General features: G+C 41.2%; 1 protein-coding gene across 5 annotated transcripts in view; it reads right to left on the bottom strand.

Moving 5' to 3' along the window:
* Nucleotides 1-23,146, bottom strand: part of itgb8 (integrin, beta 8) — a 105,978-nt gene extending 82,832 nt beyond the window's left edge. For 3 of the 5 annotated variants that reach the window (XR_011961301.1, XM_072575338.1, XM_072575337.1), the window contains exons 1-5: nucleotides 22,395-23,144; nucleotides 22,080-22,165; nucleotides 20,259-20,427; nucleotides 8,701-8,947; nucleotides 8,447-8,612 (exon numbers count right to left, since the gene is read on the bottom strand). Coding sequence is in view for 4 of the 5 variants with exons in the window: in XM_072575338.1 (XP_072431439.1) it covers nucleotides 8,447-8,612; nucleotides 8,701-8,947; nucleotides 20,259-20,427; nucleotides 22,080-22,165; nucleotides 22,395-22,518 (792 nt within the window). In the remaining variant the exon portion in view is untranslated. Of the gene's footprint in view, nucleotides 1-8,446; nucleotides 8,613-8,700; nucleotides 8,948-20,258; nucleotides 20,428-22,079; nucleotides 22,166-22,394 lie in introns of all 5 variants that reach the window. The other 2 variants (XM_072575340.1, XM_072575339.1) reach the window with 2 other exon arrangements.
* Nucleotides 23,147-23,414: the final 268 nt, after the last annotated feature.

Genomic DNA, 23,414 nt, shown 5'->3' on the forward strand with positions numbered 1-23,414 from the left:
GGTATTTTGTCAGAAATAGAAAGGAAGTAGGAAAGGAATGAAGTTTATCGTGAAGACCACTGCTTTCACCCTAACAACGTGTAATACAAGGAAACTTTCATACATCCAGTATTGAATTTCAGATAAGCATTCTGGCAATTCACAGACAGTAGAGGGCATGTTACTGCTAATGATGAGGTGAATATGTGGAAACTAATGTGCTTTCAGATCTTTTTGACAAAAGGGCAGCACTTAGAGATGTGCAGCATGGAAACAGACCCTTCGGACCAACTTGTCCATGCCAACCAGCTATCCAAACCTAATCTAGTTCCATATGCCAGCACTTGGCCCACATCCCTCTAAACCCTCCTTATTCATATACCCATCCAAATGCCTCTTAAATGCTGTAATTGTACCAGCCTCCATCACTTCCTCTGGCAGCTCATTCCATACACGCACCAGCCTCTGCGTGAGAAAGTTGCCCCATAGGTCCTTTTTATATCTTTCCCCTCTCGCCTAAACCTATGCCCTCTAGTTCTGGACTCCCCCACCCCAGGGAAAAGACCTTGTCTATTTACCCTTTCCATGCCCCTCATGATTCTATAAACCTCTAAGGTCACTCCTCAGCCTCCGACGCTCCAGGCAAAACAGTCCCAGCCTATTCAGCCTCTCCCTATAGCTCAGACAAGATAAAGGGGGCCACAGATTAATTCCCAGTAGGGAATTGTCGGAATGGGAGATGGAGCAACTGATGGTTATTCTCTGGCTCCAATTTGATTGATGAGGTGAAAACTGTCATACTAAGCAGAACAATATTGGAGAAACATTGCAGAAGATTTTTGACTTTTATCACACCACACAGGATGCTATTTGTGAATTTGATAAAGTCTGTTTCAGTACTGTGGCAAAAGGCAGAACGCTGGTTAGAGAGACCCAAATATGAATTTTCTTTTAAAAAATCCTTCAAAACTCAAAAGCCGCCAAGAATGCCATTGCATAAATGATTTGTTTTGCTCAATTGAACAGTTTTCTATCATCCAGAGCTAGATTTAGTGTCTTGGTTATGATATGGACAGTTAGGCAGTTGATGAACCATTTAAAATACATAAATTAAATATTGTCATTTGCATATTTTGATTGTTCAATTGGAATGAATTGACTGGCATCCAAAGTAGAACAAGTAGAAAATTTAAGAAACATTTTTAGTTTTTGTTATTTAAATAAGCAAAGCATACTAACAATCACATTCCCGTTTTTAGAAGTGGAAAACATTCACAACATATCTCAACCATAAGTCCAGGACAAAGTGTTGTCACACCACATTGGTATTTCTGTGCTTCACAACAGCTATTCTTATGGTATTTTGAAGAAGGAAAATGGATAATTTGTACATTACGTGATAAGGTTCTTGAAAGACTAAAGGTTTTATCATTTTAATGCTATTAGTTTCACTAACAGGAGTGAGAAACTGACAAGCAAAAGCAGTTAGCATGCAACATTATCCGGAAAATATGCCCACAATGCATTCGACACTGCACCAGTGTTAAAGAGGTGAAAGTTATGCTGAAGGTTTTACACGAGTCGATTCACATAAACCCAAATGTAGAACCTCCAGCACTATAATTATTTAGGCTTTGAGGCACTTGGTGCAGCTTCTAAGAGGGAAACACACCTCTTTCAGAAGAAGGCTGCAAATCACAAGCTGAGCAAAGTTTTCTATTCAATTTAAGATTTTTGATTAATAAATTGATATTTCTGCTGCAGGATGATATTCACATGCGAATCCATTTGCAAGCTGGCCACAAGCTTTTCTTCCATCAAATGAAGGATAACTTAAACTAATTGCTGCATCACGAGAAAGAGGCCAACTCACACATGCTTAAAATTCTGTCATCATTAGTCCATTCAGTATCTGTCAGCATTCAGCATAACCAGCTTTCTACTTTAATTACAGCAACAACTTGTCCTGAATGACATCTACTTGCAAAAGGATTTCTTCAAAAAAAAAGTTACCCATTGCCCATAATGTTTCCCATTTGCTTCCTGAAACTGAAAATATAAGAGCTGTAGGATTTTCTTCAATTTCTATGAATAGGCAGGGAATTGGATTGCATTAAGAGATTGGAAGAATCAACTGTTTGAAGTGGAACACTATCTTGACTGTACAAGTTTTGATGGATTCCTCCTTTGAAAAAAAACATGTGACTGGGGAAATGGTGCAGGAGGGAAAGAAAAACCCAGTTCCATGACAAGCAGAGCAGTTCTGGAATACAAGTAATTTGCACAGAATGAATTCAATTCATCTAAGCAAGATTGGGACTCATGTTCTTACTGAAGACACACCTTTCTACGTGAAGTAAATACAATGTCAGGTAACAGAGAAATGGCTTGGACCAATGCAGGATTTGGAGCTAAATGTCCAGGGCTACATTACAAAAGAGGACAGAAATTAGGAAAAAGAGGATTGATAGTGTGAGAGATTGCATGACAGCACCCGATGTTGTCAGCATTGTTGGTCATTCAAAACATCTACCAAGCTTCATGGTTTTTTTGCCCTCAGGTGAATCAGCAAGCTAATTTTGGAGCTACAGGGCTTTGAGCAGAATTGCCATGAGGAAGGGGGATTCTCAAGCCAGAGTTCTGCTTTCTCTCCTTCCACTTTTGCCACTTCTCTGCAGCTTACGCAATCAGAATCTATGGTGTGACTTTTTGAATGCAGAAATACATTCAAGGCAGTACCAAAGAATACCATTTGCTGCAGATTCCTCTGACACACCGGTATCAATTCGCCCCCTTTTCAATTAGATTTTCTGAGTGTATTTAAAACATTTTCTCTATCCCCCTCCAGTTTGAGTTCCACCTTCAAGTTGTGCTTCAAAAGTATGACATGCAAATGCAGTAACAAGACCAGTGCAGTAAACTGACACTGGAGGAACTGGCTTCTGGAGAATGCTGGAGTTTAATTTTCTTGTTTCTTACTTGACGGTGTTTCTTGTGGAAGTTTGACTGGTGAAAATGATCCAATGCCTGCAGATCTCTGGTAGGCTCGCTGTCATAGAGAGCAGGCTGTAGCAACAATAATGACAACAACATTGTGGATTAAAGCTTTTGTCCTCAAATGGAGATCCCTACTGGGGAAAGCTAGTTTTGCAGTTTTTAGAAGGTTGCATTGGTGCAGCTGACTCTAAACAAAGAAAATCAGAGCAGGAATAGGCCATTTAATCCTTCAAGCCTGTTATCTTCTTTGATGGTGCCCTGTTGAGTAAATTAACGGCTGAGATGTGGGAAATGTTGAACAACTCCTACAATTTTCCCATTAATACAAAAATTAGAGATGTTGGTGCTTGTCCAGGATGAGCTGCTGAAGGATTTTGGTCATGCTGATGGTCCAAGTGAAAGACTAACACTTGTAATGTAAACGAGTTGGAGAGGCTGAAAGTTGACTGAATATTGCCAGCAGTATGGGCCACATCAGCACCTCATGCAGATTGTGGATGAGCTGGACCATTACCCAAGTCTGGGCTCTCAGCTTCTTGAAGTTGAAAAACTTTCCATCGAGTCTAAAGTCAATGATGGTCCGTTGTAAAAGTTCATCACAAAAGTGTTCCATGTCCAGGTTGAAGTAGATAGTGATGACAGTTGGAACAATCACACAACCTTGTTCAAAGTTGAGAGAGAGAATGAGAAGAATGTCTATATCCTAATACAATAAAAATAACTGGTGGTGAGAGAAGACCAAAGAAGTCCAATGCTAAGCAGAGTTGCACGTGATACACTTTATCTTCCAGGCCAACAGGATCACATATTGACTTAAAATGAAACAATTTCTGCAACCTCCACTTCTGCCAATCTGAAGCACAAAGTACTGCGGTTCAACACTTACTGAAGCCTTCTCCATCAAGAATCAATAATATCGCAAGTAACTTCACAGAGGCCAGTATCCCATTACCAAGTCACCCCTTATTACATGGAGAGTGTCCTTAACACTGATCCAGCTCCTTCAGAGCCAGCTGAGATATTTGTATCATCGATAGTCACAGGCGAGATGCCAGAAGACTGGAGGTTGGCAAACATGGTGCCACTGTTTAAGAAGGGCAGTAAAGACAAGCCAGGGAACTATAGACCGGTGAGCCTGACCTCAGTGGTGGGCAAGATGTTGAAGGGAGTCTGGAGGAACAGAATGTACATGTATTTGGAAAACCAAGGGCTTTAAGAGGCATTTGGATGGGTATATGAATAGGAAGGGTTTGGAGGGATATGCGTGCTAGCAAGTGGAACTAGATTGGGCTGGGATATCTGGTCGGCATGGACAGCTTGGACCGAAGGGTCTGTTTCCATGCTGTACATCTCTATGACTCTATGACGGATTAGGGATAGTCAACATGGCTTTGTGCATGGGAAATCATGTCTCACAAACTTGATTGAGTTTTTTGAAGAAGTAACAAAGACGATTGAGGAGCGCAGAGTGGTAGATGTGATCGATATGGACTTCAGTAAGGCGTTTGACAAGGTTCCTCATGGGAGACTGATTAGCAAGGTTAGATCTCATGGAATACAGTGAGAACTAGCCATGTGGATACAGAACTGGCTCAAAGGTAGAAGACAGAGGGTGGTGGTGGAGGGTTGTTTTCAGACTGGAGTCCTGTGACCAGTGGAGTGCCTCAAGGATCTGTGCTGGGTCATCTACTTTTTGTCATTTACATAATGATTTGGATGTGAGCATAAGAGGTACAGTTAGTAAATTTGCAGATGACACCAAAATTGGAGGTGCAGTGGACAGTGAAGAAGGTTAGCTCAGATTACAACAGGATCTTGATCAGATGAGCCAATGAGCTGAGAAGTGGCAGATGGAGTTTAATTCAGATAAATGTGAGGTGCTGCATTTTGGGAAAGCAAATCTTAGCAGGACTTATACACTTAATGGTAAGGTACTAGGGAGTGTCGCTTAACAAAGACACCTTGGAGTGCAGGTTCATAGCTCCTTGAAAGTGGAGTCACAGGTAGATAGGATAGTGAAGAAGGCGTTTGGCATGCTTTCCTTTATTGGTCAGAGTATTGAGTACAGGAGTTGGGAGATCATGTTGCGGCTGTGCAGGACATTGGTTAGGCCACGGTTGGGATATTGCGTGCAATTCTGGTCTCCTTCCTATCGGAAAGATGTTGTGAAACTTGAAAGGGCTCAGAAAAGATTTACAAGGATGTTGCCAGGGGTGGAGGATTTGAGATATAGGGAGAGGCTGAACAGGCTGGGACTGTTTTCCCTGGAGCGTCGGAGGCTGAGGGGTAACCTTATAGAGGTTTACAAAATTATGAGGGACATGGATAGGATAAATAGACAAAGTCTTTTCCCTGGGGTCAGGGACTCCAGAACTAGAGGGCATAGGTTTTGGGTGAGAGCGGAAAGATATAAAAAGGGCAACTTTTTCACGCAGAGAGTGGTACGTGTATGGAATGAGCTGCCAGAGGATGTGGTGGAGACTGGTACAATTGCAACAGTTAAGAGGCATTTGGATGGGTATATGAATAGGAAGGGTTTGGAGGGATATGGGCCGGGTGCTGGCAGGTGGGACTAGATTGGGTTGGGATATCTGGTCGGCATGGACAGGTTGGACCGAAGGGTCTGCTTCCATGCTGTACATCGCTATGACTCTCATGGTGAACAGGATGTCTGATACTCCTGTTCTTATCTGTCAGCCAGGGCTCCCTGATTGGACTAGATTGACAGTCAAAATCAAGAAACTCATTTTCTATGAGGTCTACCTAGCTGACCTTGTTGCAATCACTACAGTATCAGACATATGTTCTGGATAATACTCCTGCAGACATCCCACAGTCCAAAGATGTGCAGACTATTTGGATTGGCCATGTTAATTACCCATTGTGCCCAGGGATGTGCAGGCTAGGTGGATTAGCCAAGGGAAATGCCGGGTTACAGGGATAAGGCCAGGGAGTGGGATGCTCTTCAGAGGGGCGGTGTGGACTTGATGGGCCAATTGGCCTGATTCCACACTGTAGGGATTCCATGATTCTACCCATGAAGCCAATAACCGTGACATCTCAAACCTTTTTACAAAAGTACAGGAAGAACAGGAGGTACTATGTCCCAACTTCAGCAATTCTATTATAGTTCTATTTTTCTATAACCCTTTTTCAAATTGTATTAAAAGCAATTTTTGGGAATTTTAGAGACATTTTCACTCTGTCCACTGAGGGGAATATTCTCCTCAATTGCCTTCTCCTCAAGATTTGCTTCCAGAGACCAATGTGGTTTCTAGCCATTTAAGAAAAGAACATTGAAATGATCTCTATCACAAAGCAAATCCAAGAAAAAAAACATCTGGAACAACATGAAGACCTTTACATTGCCTTAATTTTTTCTGTGAAAAGCCTTTGACCCTATCCACTGCAAAGCATTTTGAAAAGCTTTGACTGTCCCAAAAAAAAACAATTTCCCTGTGACTGCTGCATGACCGTATGACAGCAAGTGTCCTTTGCAATGAACTGGAGTCCAAACCTCAAAACATCCAGATGGACATCAAGTAAATCTGTATGATTTCATCAATTCTGTTTACAAGAAATAAGAACGATACTGGGCTTGTGTCAAAGTTTTTTTTGGCATATCAAATTGTAGGGGAACTCTATTTGGAGAGGATCAGAAGCTAAACAAGGTAGATGGAAAATGAAATATGGAGACAAATTAGGGGAAAGGAACAGAGTCATACATGGGTGAATATAATTACCCAAAGCCAAACTGAGCAAGAGTAATGTAGATGGCAAAGAGGAGCTACTGCAATATGTCCAAGAATGTTAATTTAGGTACACATTCATTTAGACAAACAGGCAACATTGAATTTAGTTCTAGAAACTAAGGAAAGGGTAGAGGAACATTCAAGAAACAGCAACCTTGCATATATTTTATAAAACATTTAATTATTTACAAACTGTAATCAATACGAGGAGGGCATTGACATATTAGAAAGTTAAACTTCATCTGAGGTTTATCTAGTCAGTGTCAAGAAATGTGATATCTTTTGGAAGAAAAAGTTCAATTCATACTGAAATTAATAGATGAGCAGAAAGACTTCGAGGACACAGCAACGCTGCATTTAGATTTTATAAATCAGCATGTACAGTGCAAAACAAAAAAAGGTCATTCATTATGTATATAAACCATCAGTTAGATCATCTCACTTTTTGGGGAATTATATATAGAATAAAAAGACAATGGCGGAGGCAGAGTAGTGATGGCTCCAGGGAGGAAATGTTTCATTCACAAAGACCAAAACAGGTGGATCACTTTCCATAGCAAAAGAACCTGTCCTGATATCTCATTCAAATGTTCAAAATTCTCTTTAGGTTAATAGAAAGTTAACTCATAGGTCAATAATCAGTGACGAGAGGGCATAAGTCAAAGAATTTCTCCAAAAGAACAAAGAGCCATTAGGAGAATGTTCTTTCACATTAGGTTTTAGCTACACTTCTGTAAACAGACTTCAATTCGTTTTTTAAAAGGTGGATAAATATTGGAAACAAGGAAACATTTCAAAGACAGTGTGTAAAGGACAGGCAAAAAAAAAGTGATTATGGGATTGGTCTTTCTATGAAGTGAGCAAATATACACTAGGCTGAAGGGTCTCTTTCTATGCTATCAGGAAAAAATTCTAGGATTTTGACCCAGGTGCAAAGTAGCCCTAAAACATAAGCTTTATTTTTAAAAAAATTCAGATGGCTACGGGCATATGCTTGGAAATGAACTCATGCCATTTTCTTTCTAATCTTCCCTTATGATTCAATGGCAACTTTCCAAAGAGAAAGGGTAAAATTATAGTTGAAACTCTGTCCTAAATCTAAGCTTCACGGGACTAGAAATTGCTATTTGTAATATTAGCATACAAATAGTTACAGCAGATAATTCTTTTATCTTTGAATGGAGGTTCTAGTCTATTCACTTTTAAGAACACACTGTTCATACTGCAATATAGCAAAGAAAAATTGGCCAAGAAATCATAAAACATCCACTAGATTTTAATATTTCTGCCAGAAGGAAAATAACAGATTACACTTAGACCAAGTACTGGAACAACGGAATTGGAGAGAATTTTAAAACAGGATCAAATAAAAGTAAATAGAAAGTAAGCACCATTGTTTTGGTTACTTTAAGTCAAGACAATTATATAGTTCAATTCAAGACATTCAGCCACAAAGTCTCTTTAGCTCCATGTCCTTGGAACAATAAATTGTAATCTTGCATGTACTGAATGCTTCAAAGAAATTCATGGTTTAGGTGGTTTCCAGTGTGATAACAGGGAAGCCTATTAGGATGAAGGTCAGGATGAAGACATGAAATTCCATTTAGTGCATGTAATGAAATATAAACTGATCCTTCACATTCAGATAAACCTGAGTTTCTTTAGTAAAAAAGAAGCTTTAACATCAGTTGGCTGGCTCTGTACAATGAAACACTCACCTCACAAACTGCAACTTGAAGCATTGCATCCAAACCTCCCTCTGGTGTGTCCTCATTTCCAGATATTCTTTGTCTCTCTACAGCTTTTCTGAATTCAGATATATTATTTGTCAGAGATAATACATGCTTAAACCCATGTGCTGGTAGACAAGATGTTTCATAAATACTGCAATTAAAAGAAATAAAAACATAAATCGATATTTGATAATAAATAAAAAATGTTATTACACAAATTGACAGTCAGCAACTATTACCTGCAAGGATTAATAAGTTTTTCTGGATGAATGTTAATAAATGGAGATACTGGCTTATCCACAAATGATCCAAACCCAAATCGGAAGTCACTGGAATATTTAGCCATCTTTTGTGATAAAAAATGTCCCATTGAGTGTAATCTTTCCAGATTAGCCACCATTGATGCCGAAGTGTCAACCAAATGGTAGAGGTCCACTGGGTACTTGTCTAGTTGCTGAACTCTCACTACAAAGTTCACCTCACTGCCTGTTTTAAAAAAAAAGAATAAAAAGTTATCTGCAAGCAGAGGATATTTGTTACAGAAAATGGAGAAAGTTGCAAATACTAGAAAGCTGAAAACATGTTTAGTATGTGAGGAATTAAAAACAAGATACACTTTAAATCTATTTTCTTCTGTTCGGGGAAGTTATTTATGTAGAACTGGTGATACAGGGATAAACCATAGGATTTTGCAGTCAGTCATATTTCTGCAGCTTTTAAACTGATATTTCAATTATGTGCACATTTGTATAGCACTGGTAAAGATTTAGCTCTTCTAGTGAAATTACATGATGTTCCTCAGAGGTAGTTGAGGTCTGGAGTATAGTTGTAATGTTTAGTAGTTGACCTAACCTATCCACAAAGGCCACTTGTCCCAATAATTTTGATGGAGAAGTGATCCAAACAGTAATTGTAGCTTGTTGTCAACGTTTGAGATCAACTGAATTGCAAATCTTACTTTCCTTTACAAAAAACATGGCTACGTATATATACACCAGTGAATAATCTTGTACAACGAACATATCTTTCTCCTCTTTTTTCTGGTAGCCCTCCCAGATTGATACAATGAAACCATAAGCTGTATCATGGTTTCCTGACTGAAGCTCAAGGAAGGCTTTTATAACATTTACAGGTACAGAAGCAACCATGATACCTATGTGTTGACACTGTGATCTTTTGCTATAAATTCTGTGTCATATGATCCTGCTCCACAGCTACCTGACAAAGGTACTTCCAATATAAACCTGTTGGACTACATCCTGGTGTTGTGTAATTTTTAAACTTTGTCCACCCCAGTCCATCTCCACTTCATATTCTGTAATTGCTAAACAAAGGCTCCTGATCAGTTGCTTTGACTGTATTATAAGACGGTGTGAAAGGATTGTTAAATCCCCTCTTGAGTTCTATAGTGCCGCTGAAAGGGACTTTAGATGATCCAAAAATTACTGAAAAGATCAGCACTAGGCTTATCAATATCAATAAGCGTTCCATAATATATATTGCACTCTAGTTTGAACATTTTAGTTGTTATCTTGAACAGGGCTAGCATAGACCCTGCACATTGATAGGGAGGCACAAACAGGGTGCACTTCAGGCTCAGAATGAATCCAGCCTACCATATTGTTTATGTACAGTTGTGACACCAATGAAATTTCCCAGCCCATTTTTCTCAAAGCATTTCAATCAGCTTCGGTAAAGTTCAACACAAAATTTCAAGGAAGTAATTTCAGTGCTCAGAGTTCCTAAGAAAACTATGATCAGCACCACCGGATGTGGTGTTAAAGCTGACTGAGCTACTTGTATTAAGGCCTGTGCTACTGGCCACTTCTTCTGAACTACATGTGGTATTGCAGCAGAAGATGGGCATGTGCAGAAGTGTCTACTACATCTATAAAACTCGCTGTTTTATCTCCAGGACTCCAAGTTGAAGCAACACAAATCTACCAATAATATCACACATACCTCTTGAAAACACGAGCACAAATGAGCGAGGTGAATTCTCTATTAAGCTAGTTTAAAAAGCAACAAGTTACAGGTAAAGTGCTTTTGACTTACTTCTGGTCAGTTCCTGGAAATAAATCAGGTAGAGCAGTACTGGAGCAAGGCAATATGTGGCAGTTATTGCATTTCCACTTGATGTGAAACGTGACCAGGAGACAGAATGGAGGAGATAAGAAATAGAAGATCGACAACAAGGGAAGAGATGCAAGGCTCTCCACTGAAGGCCTCCCCAGCATGGGCATCCTGGGATGAACACTTCCAAATTTAAATCAAACAAGAACAATGTCTCAGACATCTCAGCAATTAGCGAGTTTTACAAAATACCGTGCAAGGACTGTAACAAACACTACATTGGACAAACAGGCAGAAAACTAGCCACCAGGATACATGACCACCAACTAGCCACAAGAAGACATGACCCTCTCTCACTAGTATCCTCAAATATGGATGAGGAAGGACACCACTTCGACTGGGACAATACATGCATTTCAAAGTTTGGGAGAAGATTTGTAGCTCGGGTGCTCGTTGTTGTGGTTCTGTTCGCCGAGCTGGGAATTTGTCTTGCAAACGTTTTGTCCCCTGTCTAGGTGACATCCTCAGTGCTTGGGAGCCTCCTGTGAAGCACTTCTGTGCTGTTTTCTCCGGCATTTATAGTGGCCTGTCTCTGCCGCTTCTGGTTGTCAGTTCGAGCTGTCCGCTGTAGTGGCCGGTATATTGGGTCCAGGTGTTTGTTGATAGAGTCTGTGGATGAGTGCCATGCCTCTAGGAATTCCCTGGCTGTTCTGTTTGGCTTGTCCTATAATAGTAGTGTTGTCCCAGTCAAAATCATGTTGCTTGCCGTCTGTGTGTGTGGCTACTAAGGATAGCTGATCGTGTCGTTTCGTGGCTAGTTGGTGTTCGTGTATACGGATCGTTAGCTGTCTTCCTGTTTGTCCGATGTAGTGTTTTGTGCAGTCCTTGCATGGGATTTTGTACACTACATTAGTTTTGCTCATGTTGGGTATCGGGTCCTTTGTTCTGGTGAGTTGTTGTCAGAGCGTGGCTGTTGGTTTGTGTGCTGTTAGGAGTCCTAGTGGTCGCAGTAGTCTGGCTGTCAGTTCAGAAATGCTCCTGATGTATGGTAGTGTGGCTAGTCCTTTGGGTTGCGGCATGTCCTCGTTCCGTTGTCTCTCCCTTAGGCATCTGTTGATGAAATTGCGAGGGTATCCGTTTTTGGCGAATACCTTGTATAGATGTTCCTCTTCCTCTTTTTGCAGTTCTGGTGTGCTGCAGTGTGTTGTGGCCCTTTTGAATAGTGTCCTGATGCAAATTCGTTTGTGTGTGTTGGGGTGGTTGCTTTCATAGTTTAGGACTTGGTCTGTGTGTGGCTTTCCTGTAAACCTTTGTGGTGAATTCTCCGTTCGGTGTTCTCTGTACCATCACGTCTAGGAATGGGAGTTGGTTGTCCTTTTCTTCCTCTCTAGTGAACAGAGAACAGCCAGGGAATTCCTAGAGGCATGGCACTCATCCACAGACTCTATCAACAAACACATCGACCTGGATCCAATATACCGGCCACTACAGCGGACAGCTCGAACTGACAACCGGAAGCAGCAGAGACAGGCCACTATAAATGCCGGAGAAAACAGCACAGAAGCGCTTCACAGGAGGTTCCCAAGCACTGAGGATGTCACCTAGACAGGGGACGAAACGTTTCCAAGACAAATTCCCAGCTCGGCGAACAGAACCACAACAACAATACATGCATCCTAGGACAAGCCAAACAAAGACACACATGAGAATTCCTAGAAGCACAGCATTCCAACTGGAACTCTATCAACAAACACATCGAGTTAGACCCCATCTACCACCCCTGGAGAAAAAGAACAGGAAGTGACTTCACCACAGGAAATGACATCACCAACCCAAAGAAACCCAAACATATAAATAAAAAGCAGGAATTTTCAGCATTGCTTCGCATGAGATCCACTGAAGATGTTACCTAGTAAGGTAACAAAACATCTGGAAATGAACCCTTCAGCTCAGTGAGCAAACCTACATCCACAACATCCCAGCAATGCCAAGGAGGTAACCATAGATCTGTTCCGTCCCATTCAGCTCAATCTGTAGCTTCATAGTACGATAGGAACAGTGAACCCATTGGTCATGAAGATCACCACTGCCCTCAGGTATATCTTTCCCCTCCCCCACAGTTTTGAATCTTTCCAGGCAGCAGCAGGAACACTGCAAGTATGTATCAAAGTTCATCACACAGTGGAGTTCATCAAAGCATCTGGGACATAGCAGATGTAACATGAGCTGAATGAAAAAGCTCCACTTTCTTCACCCTCAGGAGACAAAATCGGGATGAAAGAGCATATGATTCTGCAAGGTGTGCCAGATAGGGTCGCCAGGATTATGCTGAGGCGTTGGGTACTCCAGAACCTCATCAATGTTAGGGCACAACTATTCACACCTACAACACAAATGCCGCCTCAGGAGGAGGAAGAACAGGAGGCAAGAAAGAGACAAGATGGCCCCCATTCAGCTATATGCATGAGGTACACAGAATAACAGCTTCACTTGAAACAAACTCCCTCATCCCAATATGGATACATCATTTCATGCTGAGATAGCCATTTTGGACTCCCTGGCGCCAAGTCTGCTTGGCAGACACTCAACGACAGAAGTCAAAAACAGAAATATTCACAAATCAGCATCATCCAACACATTCATATACAAATAATAAAATGAACTAAAATTCACGAATTGCACACAAATTCATTTGCTTCAATGCTACTTATTTCTGCTTATGCATAGTATTAATGCATACCTGACCTATTTTGTCATGTGCTGAAAATGTGTTGCTGGAAAAGTGCAGCAGGTCAGGCAGCATGCAAGGAACAGGAGAATCGACGTTTCGGGCATAAGCCCTTCTTCAGGATTCCTGAAGAAGGGCTTATGCCCGAAACGTCGATTTTCCTGTTCCTTGGATGCTGCCTGACCTGCTGCGCCTTTCCAGCAATACATTTTCAGCTCTGATCTCCAGCATCTGCAGTCCTTACTTTCTCCTCCTATTTTGTCATGTGTCACACTTTGCTGGCCAAAAGTCTGTACTTAGAGAACAACAACAAAAAAAAACCACAACTGAACTATCATTAAGAAAGTGAATCAATCATTTCCTGATAGTTTCCTGCAACTTTGAGCAGAGTAACAAGTATTGTCATTCAAAGAACCTCCCATCAGAACAGAAGTTAGCTTCTAATGGATTTTTCTGATTATCCCCATAAGGCAGTAGTTTATCAAAGACCTTAAACAGTTAATCTGTGCACATAGCTATATATCACAATAATGCAAAAGATTTCAGATTACCAATGCAATAACTTTAACAGAAGCACAAAATAATGGAGCCATAATATCTACAGTCCCTTAAATGAGATCCATTTGAACCCATGCTGTTTTAATTTACAGGCATGTAACATAATTGTACTGAACTCCACACTTCAGCAGTTGAATAATTTCCATAATTCCATGTGATTATCTGTTATCTCCTTTCCAAGTTGCAGGTCTGGATGTTTGTCTGAAATTGGATGCATTAAATCAGGGAGTTCTCCAGCGGAGTAAAAAAAATGCCAAAATTGCAGGATCCTGATGCAGAGGGCAGCTACTGGACTTGCACCTGTAGCCCTGAAAACATTTCAGAAATGACGAGGGTGCCTGCTGAGCTGGGCCTTCTAATCGACCTGCCTCGATCCTCAGTTCTGCCGAAGGGTCACTGGACTGGAAATGTTAACAGAAGATATCATACCTATTGAGTCTCTTCAACACTTTTTGTTTTAGTTTCAGATCTCCAGCACCTTGAGTCCTTTATTTTATTCTATCCCCTGGGATTTGCCAATATTGACTTCATTCAACATTGTGCCTTCGATCCCTCAGGTATTCTCACCCATGCCAATCTATTGACTCCCAACACCTTATTGCTCCGATAACAAAGATATTGAAACTCATGACACTGCACTCGCCTTTAAAACTCCTCTACCACTTCAGTGTCAACTCATGCCAATCCATTCTCTTTCACTCATGATGCTTACTTACCCCATATTAGTGGTTAGCACTGCTGCCTCACAGCGCCAGAGACCTGGGTTCAATTCCCGCCTCAGGCGACTGACTGTGTGGAGTTTGCACGTTCTCCCCGTGTCTGCGTGGGTTTCCTCCGGGTGCTCCGGTTTCCTCCCACAGTCCAAAGATGTGCAGGTCAGGTGAATTGGCCATGCTAAATTGCCCGTAGTGTTAGGTAAGGGGTAGATGTAGATATAGATGTAGATGTAGGGGTAGGGGTATGGGTGGGTTACGCTTCGGCGGGGCGGTGTGGACTTGTTGGGCCGAAGGGCCTGTTTCCACACTGTAAGTAATCTAATCTAATCTAATCTAATCTCAGGATGCAATGCGAAGATGAAATAAAGTTCTAAGTATCTATTACAAACTTCAGTCCATTATAAATAATTAATTCCTAAAAGCCCATTCAACACATGAACTGGGAGATCCACTCACTATTGAAGTCCAGGTCCGAGGCAGACAGGTCAGGCAACTCTGACCTATACAGGAAATCCAGGTACAACCTTCATAAGACCACCAGAGACACCAAGAGGCAATACCAAACTAAGCTTGAGATCCAGACCAACCACATGAAAACCTATTGTTTGTGGTCAGGATTACACAATATAATGGGCTACAAAGTGAAGTCAAACAGAATCGCAGGCTACAGTACATTCCTACCCAATGAGCTCAATACATTTTATGCCCACTTTGAACAGAGGGTCCATGAAACAATGTCACTTATCCCACAGCCTTGGATGCACATGTACCCGCTGTTATGGCCGAGCCTTCAGATTGGCCTTCTTGAGATTGAACCCATGGAAAGTGACTGGCCCAGATGCAGTCCCTGGCTGTGCACTCAGATCCTGTGTGGACCAGCTGGCAGAAGTACTCACTGACATCTTGAACCTCTCCTTATTACGATTTGAAGTCCCCAACTTCAAAAAGACCACCATCATCCAGTGCCAAAGAAAAACATTGCAGCGTGCCTCAATGACTACTGTGGCTTGATTGCCTTAATTACAAAGTGCTTCGAGACGTTACTCGTGGCTCACATCAACTCACGTCTCCCATACTGCCTTGATCCTTTGCACCGAGCAGTGCAACAAGTCCACAGCAGATGCCATCTCCCTGGCCCTACACTCACCACTGGCACATCTGGATAATAAGGATACCTACATCAGGCTCCTATTTATTGTCAATAGGTCCACCTTCAACATTAGAATTCCAAACAAATACATCTCTAAACTTCAAGAGCTAAATCTCGGCTCCCCACCTCTGTAACTGGATTCTTAACTTCCTGACCCATAGATTGCAATCAGTAAGAATAGGTGATAACACCTCCTCCGTAGTCCTAAAAACTGATAAAAGACTGTGTACACAATTTACTCCTTGTACTCTCATAACTGTGTGGGCAAATTCCACCCCAACTCCATTAGATTTGCGGACCACCATTGTAGGTCGGATCTCAAACAACGATGATTCAGAAAGTAGGAAAGAAATTGAATGCATATCGACAAGGTGTAAAGACAACAATATTCCCATGAATGTCAACTAAATGATCATTGACTTCAGGAAGGGCACATCCCTGACTGCATCAATGGGACTGAGGGGGAGATGATTAGGAGCTACAAGTTCCTGGGAGAGATCACCAAACATCTGTCCTGGTCCTCTGATGTTGACGTAACAGTCAAGAGAGCACACAACATCTCTACTTCCTCAGAAGGCTAAGGCAATTCAGCATGTCCACAAGAACACTTACTAATTGTTATGGATGCACCACAGAAAGCATCCAATCATAATCCATTACAGCTTGGTATGACAACTGCTCTTCCCAAGACAGGGTGGCATGGTGGCTCAGTGGTTAGCACTGCTGTTTCACAGCGCCAGGGACCCGGCTTCACTTGGACGACTGTCTGTGTGGAGTTTGTGCATTCTCCCAGTGTCTGCGTGGGTTTCCTCTGGGTGCTCCAGTTTCCGCCCACAGTCCAAAAATGTGCAGGTTAGGTGAATTGGCCATGCTAAATTGCCCATGGTGTTAGGTACATTAGTCACGGGTAAATACAGGGGATGGTAATGGGTCTAGGTAGGTGTGGACTTGTTGGGTTATTTCCATACTGTAGGGAATCTAATCCAATCATTTTAGACCACAAGAAACTACAGAACACCAATCCATTCCATCAAGCAAACCAGCTTTCCATTCACTGACGCCATCTATACTTCCACCTGCTTCAGTAAAGCATAATCAAAGACCTCCTCCACCCTCTTCTGTCTGGTAGAGGATATAAAAGTTTGAATACATGTACGAACAGATTCAAGAACAGCTTCTTCCCTGCTATTAACAAATTTTTGAACAGACCTCTCATATGTTAATTCTGATCTCTCTCCGTTTCTGCACATTCTCTGTGGCTGTACAATGTATTCTGTAATCTGTCTTGCTAATCTGTTGCACCTTGTATGGTACAATCTCCCTGTATTACACACAAAACAACACTTTTCATGGTATCTCGGTGCATGTGACAACAATCAATCTTCAAGTGCTCAATTTCATATAATAACAAACCTATATCATTTATAACCCTACCAAAAAAAATCCCTCATTAAGCTCTTAGGAGTTTTTTTTTTTATTCGTTCACGGGATGAGGAAACCATAGACTAGGCCACATTTATTGTCCATCCCAGAGGGTTATTAAAAGTCAACCACATTGCTGTGGGTCTGGAGTCACATGTAGTCCATACCAAGTGAGGTTAGCAGTTTCCTTCCCTAAAGAACATTAATGAACCAGATTTTTTTTTCCTTCACCAACTGGCAACGACTTCACGGTCATCAACACAGCCTTTAATGAACAGAATTCAAATTCTGCTATCTGTTGTGGTGGGACTTAAACCTGGGCCCCCACAACATTATCATAGTCTCTGGACTAACAATTCAATGACAATACCACAAAACTATTGTTTGTCAATCTGTTAACTTAAAGCCCTCCACTGTACAACTGGTATATTGCAGAAGCATTTAAACTATAATAATGCTCTTAGACCAATGTCAACAAATGACTATTAAAACTGAAACCTTTTTCCCCCAAACTTAAAGGGCAGGGGATTCAAATAACTTCAAAGGTAAACAGCTTTGCAGACATTATTCAGGTTTTATGAATTTATGTCTATTCCAAAAAATTTGAACTTACAACCTGTGGAATAAGGTCCTTGCTCAAGTGAAAATGGGGTCTATTTAAATTTAAGTTTCAAATGACTGATTCCCTTTGCCCTAAAACAAAACAGACTGTGTCCAAAAAGAAATGAGGGCACTTGGATTTCTGCAAAACTCTAGAACACCATTGGAGATTGGCAGCATCCCCTTGAAAATCTTAGTGGTTTTTATAAAAAACATAATTTGACATTTCTATCAGTATAACATTCTCTGATGCACCATTTTTTTTTTCATTTATTTAGCCTATGATGAAGTTGAATAATTAGCACCTTTTATTGTACTGCAGACCTAATTTGACAAAAATAACATGTTAACTGAAAAGCATCAGTTGTCACAGCTTTCATTTGGGGGAACAGAGTGGCTGTAGGTGAAAAGTCACAGCATAGCATGTAATGGTTCATTCTGAATCCCTGAAGACTTTCAGTAGGGTGGCCCAAGCAGCTTATCTGTAATATGCAAACAAGGGCACGACAGTGGTTATGTAACCCAAAACTACTTCAATGTTCTAATATTTTGAGTACACACCATACACACTCTACTTACTCATACCAGCAGGTCCAACAAAGCAGACCACTGGGGGCTGTTTAGGTAAAAGGATATGCTAATTTTAAACAAAACATTTACTTTAGGAAACAAAGATGCTGAAGATAGTGAAACAAAAACAGAAATTGCTGAGGACACTCAGCAGGTTTGGCAGCATCTGTGGAGAGAAAGCAAAGTTGAATGTGTTGAGCCCAGAGATCCTTCTTTAGAACTGCCAGTACCACAGAATAGTTGTCATTTCCGTTGATGACAGGGAGTGGGGAGGGTGGACAGGCGGGTGGTACTGGAGCAGATAAATGGAGAAGGAATACAAACAGAGAGACGAAAGTTAGGGAGACAAACGGAGGGTTGATCATAAGTCAGGAAAGAAGAAAAGCTGATAACGGGGGCAAATCAGTAGGTGAAAACGAGTTGACCGTGCTAAAAGTACCATGCCATGTCATGTCAGAGCCAGGAGTGTGGGGGTGGGTAAAGGTCATAGAAGGAGGTGCTCAGACCCTAAAATTATTGAACTGGATATTAAGTCCTGAAGGCTACAGGGTCCCCAAGTGGAAGATGAGATGCTGTTCTTTCAGCTTGCACGGAGTGACGGAAATGTTGACCAAGGACACACAATGGTGTGTTGAAGTGGCAGGCATCCAAAAGCTCAGGGTCACTTGTACAAACAGAATAAAGCATCTGTGTTTTACCTCCCCAATGTCAAGGAGACCACATTGTGAGTAGCAAATGTAGTGGACTAGACAGAGTTGAAGTGCAGGTAAATCACTGCTTCATCTGCAAAAGGTGGCTGGACCCTTGCACAATGAGGAGGGAGGATATGAACAGGCAAGTGTTGCACATTCTGTCAATGCTTGGGAAGATGCCATGGGGGTGTGGGGAGGTGTTGGGGGTGGAGGAGTAGACCAAGGAATCCCAGTGGGAACAGTCCCTGCAAAAAGCTGACAAGGGAGGCAAGGAGAATATATTTAGTAGTAACATCCTGCTGGAGGTGACAGAAATGGCGGCATGTGATTCGGCGCAAGTGGACGAATCAAATAAAAATCGTTTTTCTTCTTGAGATAGAATTTCCATTTCTCCTGACCCTCAATCTTCTGTCTCATTTTCAACCCTCCATCCCAATCGAGAAGAAAATTTCTGATTTGGCTCTTCAAACAGTGCTGCTTAACAACTACAACAATTTGAATATATACAGAGCCCTTCAAGGTAGTAAAATGGTCCAGAAGTATAACACATGTCCAAGCTGTATTCACAACCCTGTTGAGAGTGTGCAAACGAGAACTGGATATTGAAAATGATTAATGGGAATCCAGCAGCAGACTGAGCTGACAATGTAAAAACAATGACTGCAGATGCTGAAAATCAAATACTGGATTAGTGGTGCTGGAAGAGCACAGCAGTTCAGGCAGTTCAGAGCTGACAATGTGATCATCCACTATACACTCAAATACAGGACAGTATTTATACAATCTTTCTATAAGTAAGACAAGGGATTAAAGTTTTTTTCTCTCTCTCTTTCTGTGAATATTGTCCTATTAATTAAAAGTGATGCAAAATGTAATATTGGTTTTCTTGTAAACTGAAAATGCAATTGGTTTTTCTTTTTACAGTCATTAGGTGTAATTGATACAACTACATCAATGAATATCAGTAACAAGATAAAACATGATTGCTTCAGAAAATACAAGTGAATACAGAATGCCAAACTTGGTGTATAGGCAAAAAGAATTATTAGCTCATTCCAGCATTCAGAAAACTAGCTATAACATGCAAAGTTTTATTTTGTAACATTATGAAATACTCTTCACATTCTTTAGATTTACTCCTAGTCATTAAAATCTTTCAGCAAGAAAAGTGAAGCTAAAAACTAAGACAAGTGCAAACTATAGCAATATTAGCCACAAGTATAAAAATGCGTTTAGTCATTTTTTAAATGCTATCCACATTATGAGACAAAATACTTAAGATTCAAACCTGGTCGTAGCTGTAAAGAGACTTTTCCAGGAGTCAGCTGAGAATTTTGTGATTCTTCTTCTTCTATTATTTTTTCAACTTCAATAAATTCAATGAAATCTGATTTGCAGCCCTTTTCAATTAGATTGGCAACCAAGTCACATCTATGCAGTGATTTATCAGAAAATTCCTGAAGTGCAAAATATTTTGACATTATAATGCAGAACAATTGAAAATCTAAAATTAATCTTAATTTACTGTGAGATTTTCATAACATGCCCCCTACTATTTTGTTTGTTTATTCACTAACCACTCATCATTAACTTTAATGAATACTATTTCAAAATGAAGCCAACAATACTCATGCAACACATTTAACACAGAGTTGTAACAATTTTACAATACAAAAGGCCTTTTGGCTCATTGTGCCTCCATCGGTCATCAAACATCCATCTATTCTCCAATTTCCCAGCATTTGGCCTGAAGCTTTATATTTTCCAATCAACCTGTTCAATGATTTTATGACACACCTCTGGTGCAGGTGGGACTTGAACCCAGGTCTCCTGGCTCAGAGATAGGGACATTATGCTACTGTGTTTCAAGTGCTCATCTAAATTCTCCTTAAATGCCTTCAGGGTTCGCACAAACATCCCAAGGTATTTCACAGGAGTAATTATCAAACAAAATTTGACAACCAGCCATACAAGGAAATGTTGGTACATTTAACCCAAAGCTTGATCCAAGAGGTAATGCGTATCTTTAAAAAGATGAAGCGGTTTGGCAGGGTAATTCCACAGCTTAACAATTAGGCAACTGAGGTCACAGCTGCCAGTCATGAAGCAAAGAAAATTGAGGAAAGGCAAGAAGCCAAGAACAGTGCAGAAGTTTCACAGGGTGTATTGTTGAAGGAAGTTAAAAGATGCTGTATGGCCATTGGAGGATTTGATGACAAGGACAACAAGAGGTAGCTGGACTGATAGTTATTGTTTCTATTCCTTTGATGCCGCCTGACCTGCTGCGCTTTTCCAGCAACACACTTAAGCTCTAAAGTAAACATTGGGGGACTGGTGAACATGATTTAGTGCAAGTTAAAATCAAGCAGCAGTACATTGGATGAGGTCAGGTTTTCAGAGGCTGCAAGGTGGGGCCAAGAATGTATAAAAATAGTTAAGTCTTAGAGATAACAACGGTACAGCTAAAAGTGTCAGCATCACATGAGGTGAAGAGAAAGTGCATGTAACAAATGTAAAAGTTGGCAATCTGGAGGATGGACACGAAGTATGAAAAAAATGCTTAGTTCAGAATTACATAGCACTGAAGCTGTGATCTGTCTGTTCTGCCTCAGATAGTGGCCTAGTTAGTGTTTAGCAAACTGGGTTTGTGGAAATGACCAAAGATGATGCTTTGCTCTTCCCAATATCCAACTGGAAAGAACTCTGCCCTCTTAATACTCGAATCAGACAAGTTGTATGACAAATCAGTGCTAATGCTGAGACCAACAGGGCTAATAGTGAGGTGATCTGTGTGTCATCAGTGCAGACGGGAAAGGCTAATGAAATCAATATGAAGGAATTCAGAATAACCATTTACTATGGTCCCCCAATGTAGCAGATGTGTTTTACTGCATAAAATTACTCCAATTTAAAACACGCATCTTATTTATTCATTAATTAATTAATTACATCACAACGATCAACTCTTTGGTTTTGAGTCTGTTTTTTTTTCCCCCAATTATTTGGGTCACTATTCGTACACCCTTAATCTGTAATGATTTTCCAGAAGGACTAGAATATGCACTGTACAAATCTTACATCAGGGACCAGACATCAACAATCAAATCACCTTTTGAAAACACCATCCACATTCAGGACCCAGGAGGAGGCAATCGCTGCAACGGTTCGTTTTTTCAGCAGTGCATTTGTTCCTGACTGGAATGTTAGAAAACGTAAGCGATTAAAACGTAAAGCGATTAGATTCCTCTTTAGGCGCGAACAATCAATCAATGTTTTGATAGCTGCACGGTTGGTTGAGGAGTGCATCCATTCAATCCGGACACGCTGCAGCTACTTTAACCATTAATCCTTTTTATTTATGTTGTTTTTTTTAATTTAAAAAAACTGCAAGTAATTACAAACGTCATGTCAAGCTGACACTCACCACCTGTCTTGCTGGCTGCGACTGCGATGGTCAAAATGTGAACGACGCTTAAGAATACCTTGGCCGGGAAGTGCCTGGGTTTTGGGAGCGAGCCGGTTGCGAGAATGAGGACGCGCTGCTGCATGGCGTGAAGAAAGCGCCCGGGCGAAGCGACTGAGAGGGGCTTCGGGCTGCGGAGAGTCGCGCACTGACCGTAGGATGAAGCATCCCAGAGCACCAGGGGCTCCCAGCACAAGCTGCCCAGAGACGGAGCTCTCCCTCTCCTCCTTCCTTCTCTCTCTCTCTCTGTCTATTGTGTACTGAGCTTTGGAAATCCCTTTAATCACCCACTCATTCACCCAGAAGCCTATCGTAAATCGAGGGACGAAAGAAACTACTCCCCCAGCGGCTTAAAGAACTCTCTTTAGTCCCTCCTAGGAGTTTCTCTCTCGGAGAACAGAGAGGCAACTTTTCTCTCCCTCTCTCTCTCTCTCTCGCTCTCTCTCTCTCAATAGACAGATCAGTGAATTGGGGCAGAAAAAATAAAGTTTTAACAGAAGGTTCAGAGACCGACCCCCGCTACGTCTGAAGCCGCAGCTTCTGCAAACATGTTCCCTCGGATTTTCAGATTGTCTGAAGCTCAATTCATTGTTGCCACGGAAACGCGGAGCAGAGACCGTGCTCGACAAGGCAGTTCCTTTAAAGGTGCAAAAGACTGTCCTCACTCCCCAGTCAATAGCATCGAATACCAAGCCGGTCTGTTCCATTTTACTTGGTCAACGTAGCCTCTTTAAAACAAACAACTCAAATAAGTGCTCTTAAAATAGTTGAGAAAAAGTTAATAGTTTACCTTTAAGCACAACCATTTCTTCCAGTGAGGAATGTCGAAAGCTGAATGTTTTACCAGCAGATTAAAGTTTTGTTTTTTTAAAAAAACCAAAATTCTGTGGATGCTGGAAACCTGAAATGCAAAATGCTGGAGAAACTCAGCAGATCTGGCAGCATCTGTGGAGAAAGAAGCAGAGGCAGGATACGACTCTC

The sequence above is a fragment of the Chiloscyllium punctatum genome, chromosome 8 (assembly GCF_047496795.1).
Source record: "Chiloscyllium punctatum isolate Juve2018m chromosome 8, sChiPun1.3, whole genome shotgun sequence".
Classification (NCBI taxonomy): domain Eukaryota; kingdom Metazoa; phylum Chordata; class Chondrichthyes; order Orectolobiformes; family Hemiscylliidae; genus Chiloscyllium; species Chiloscyllium punctatum.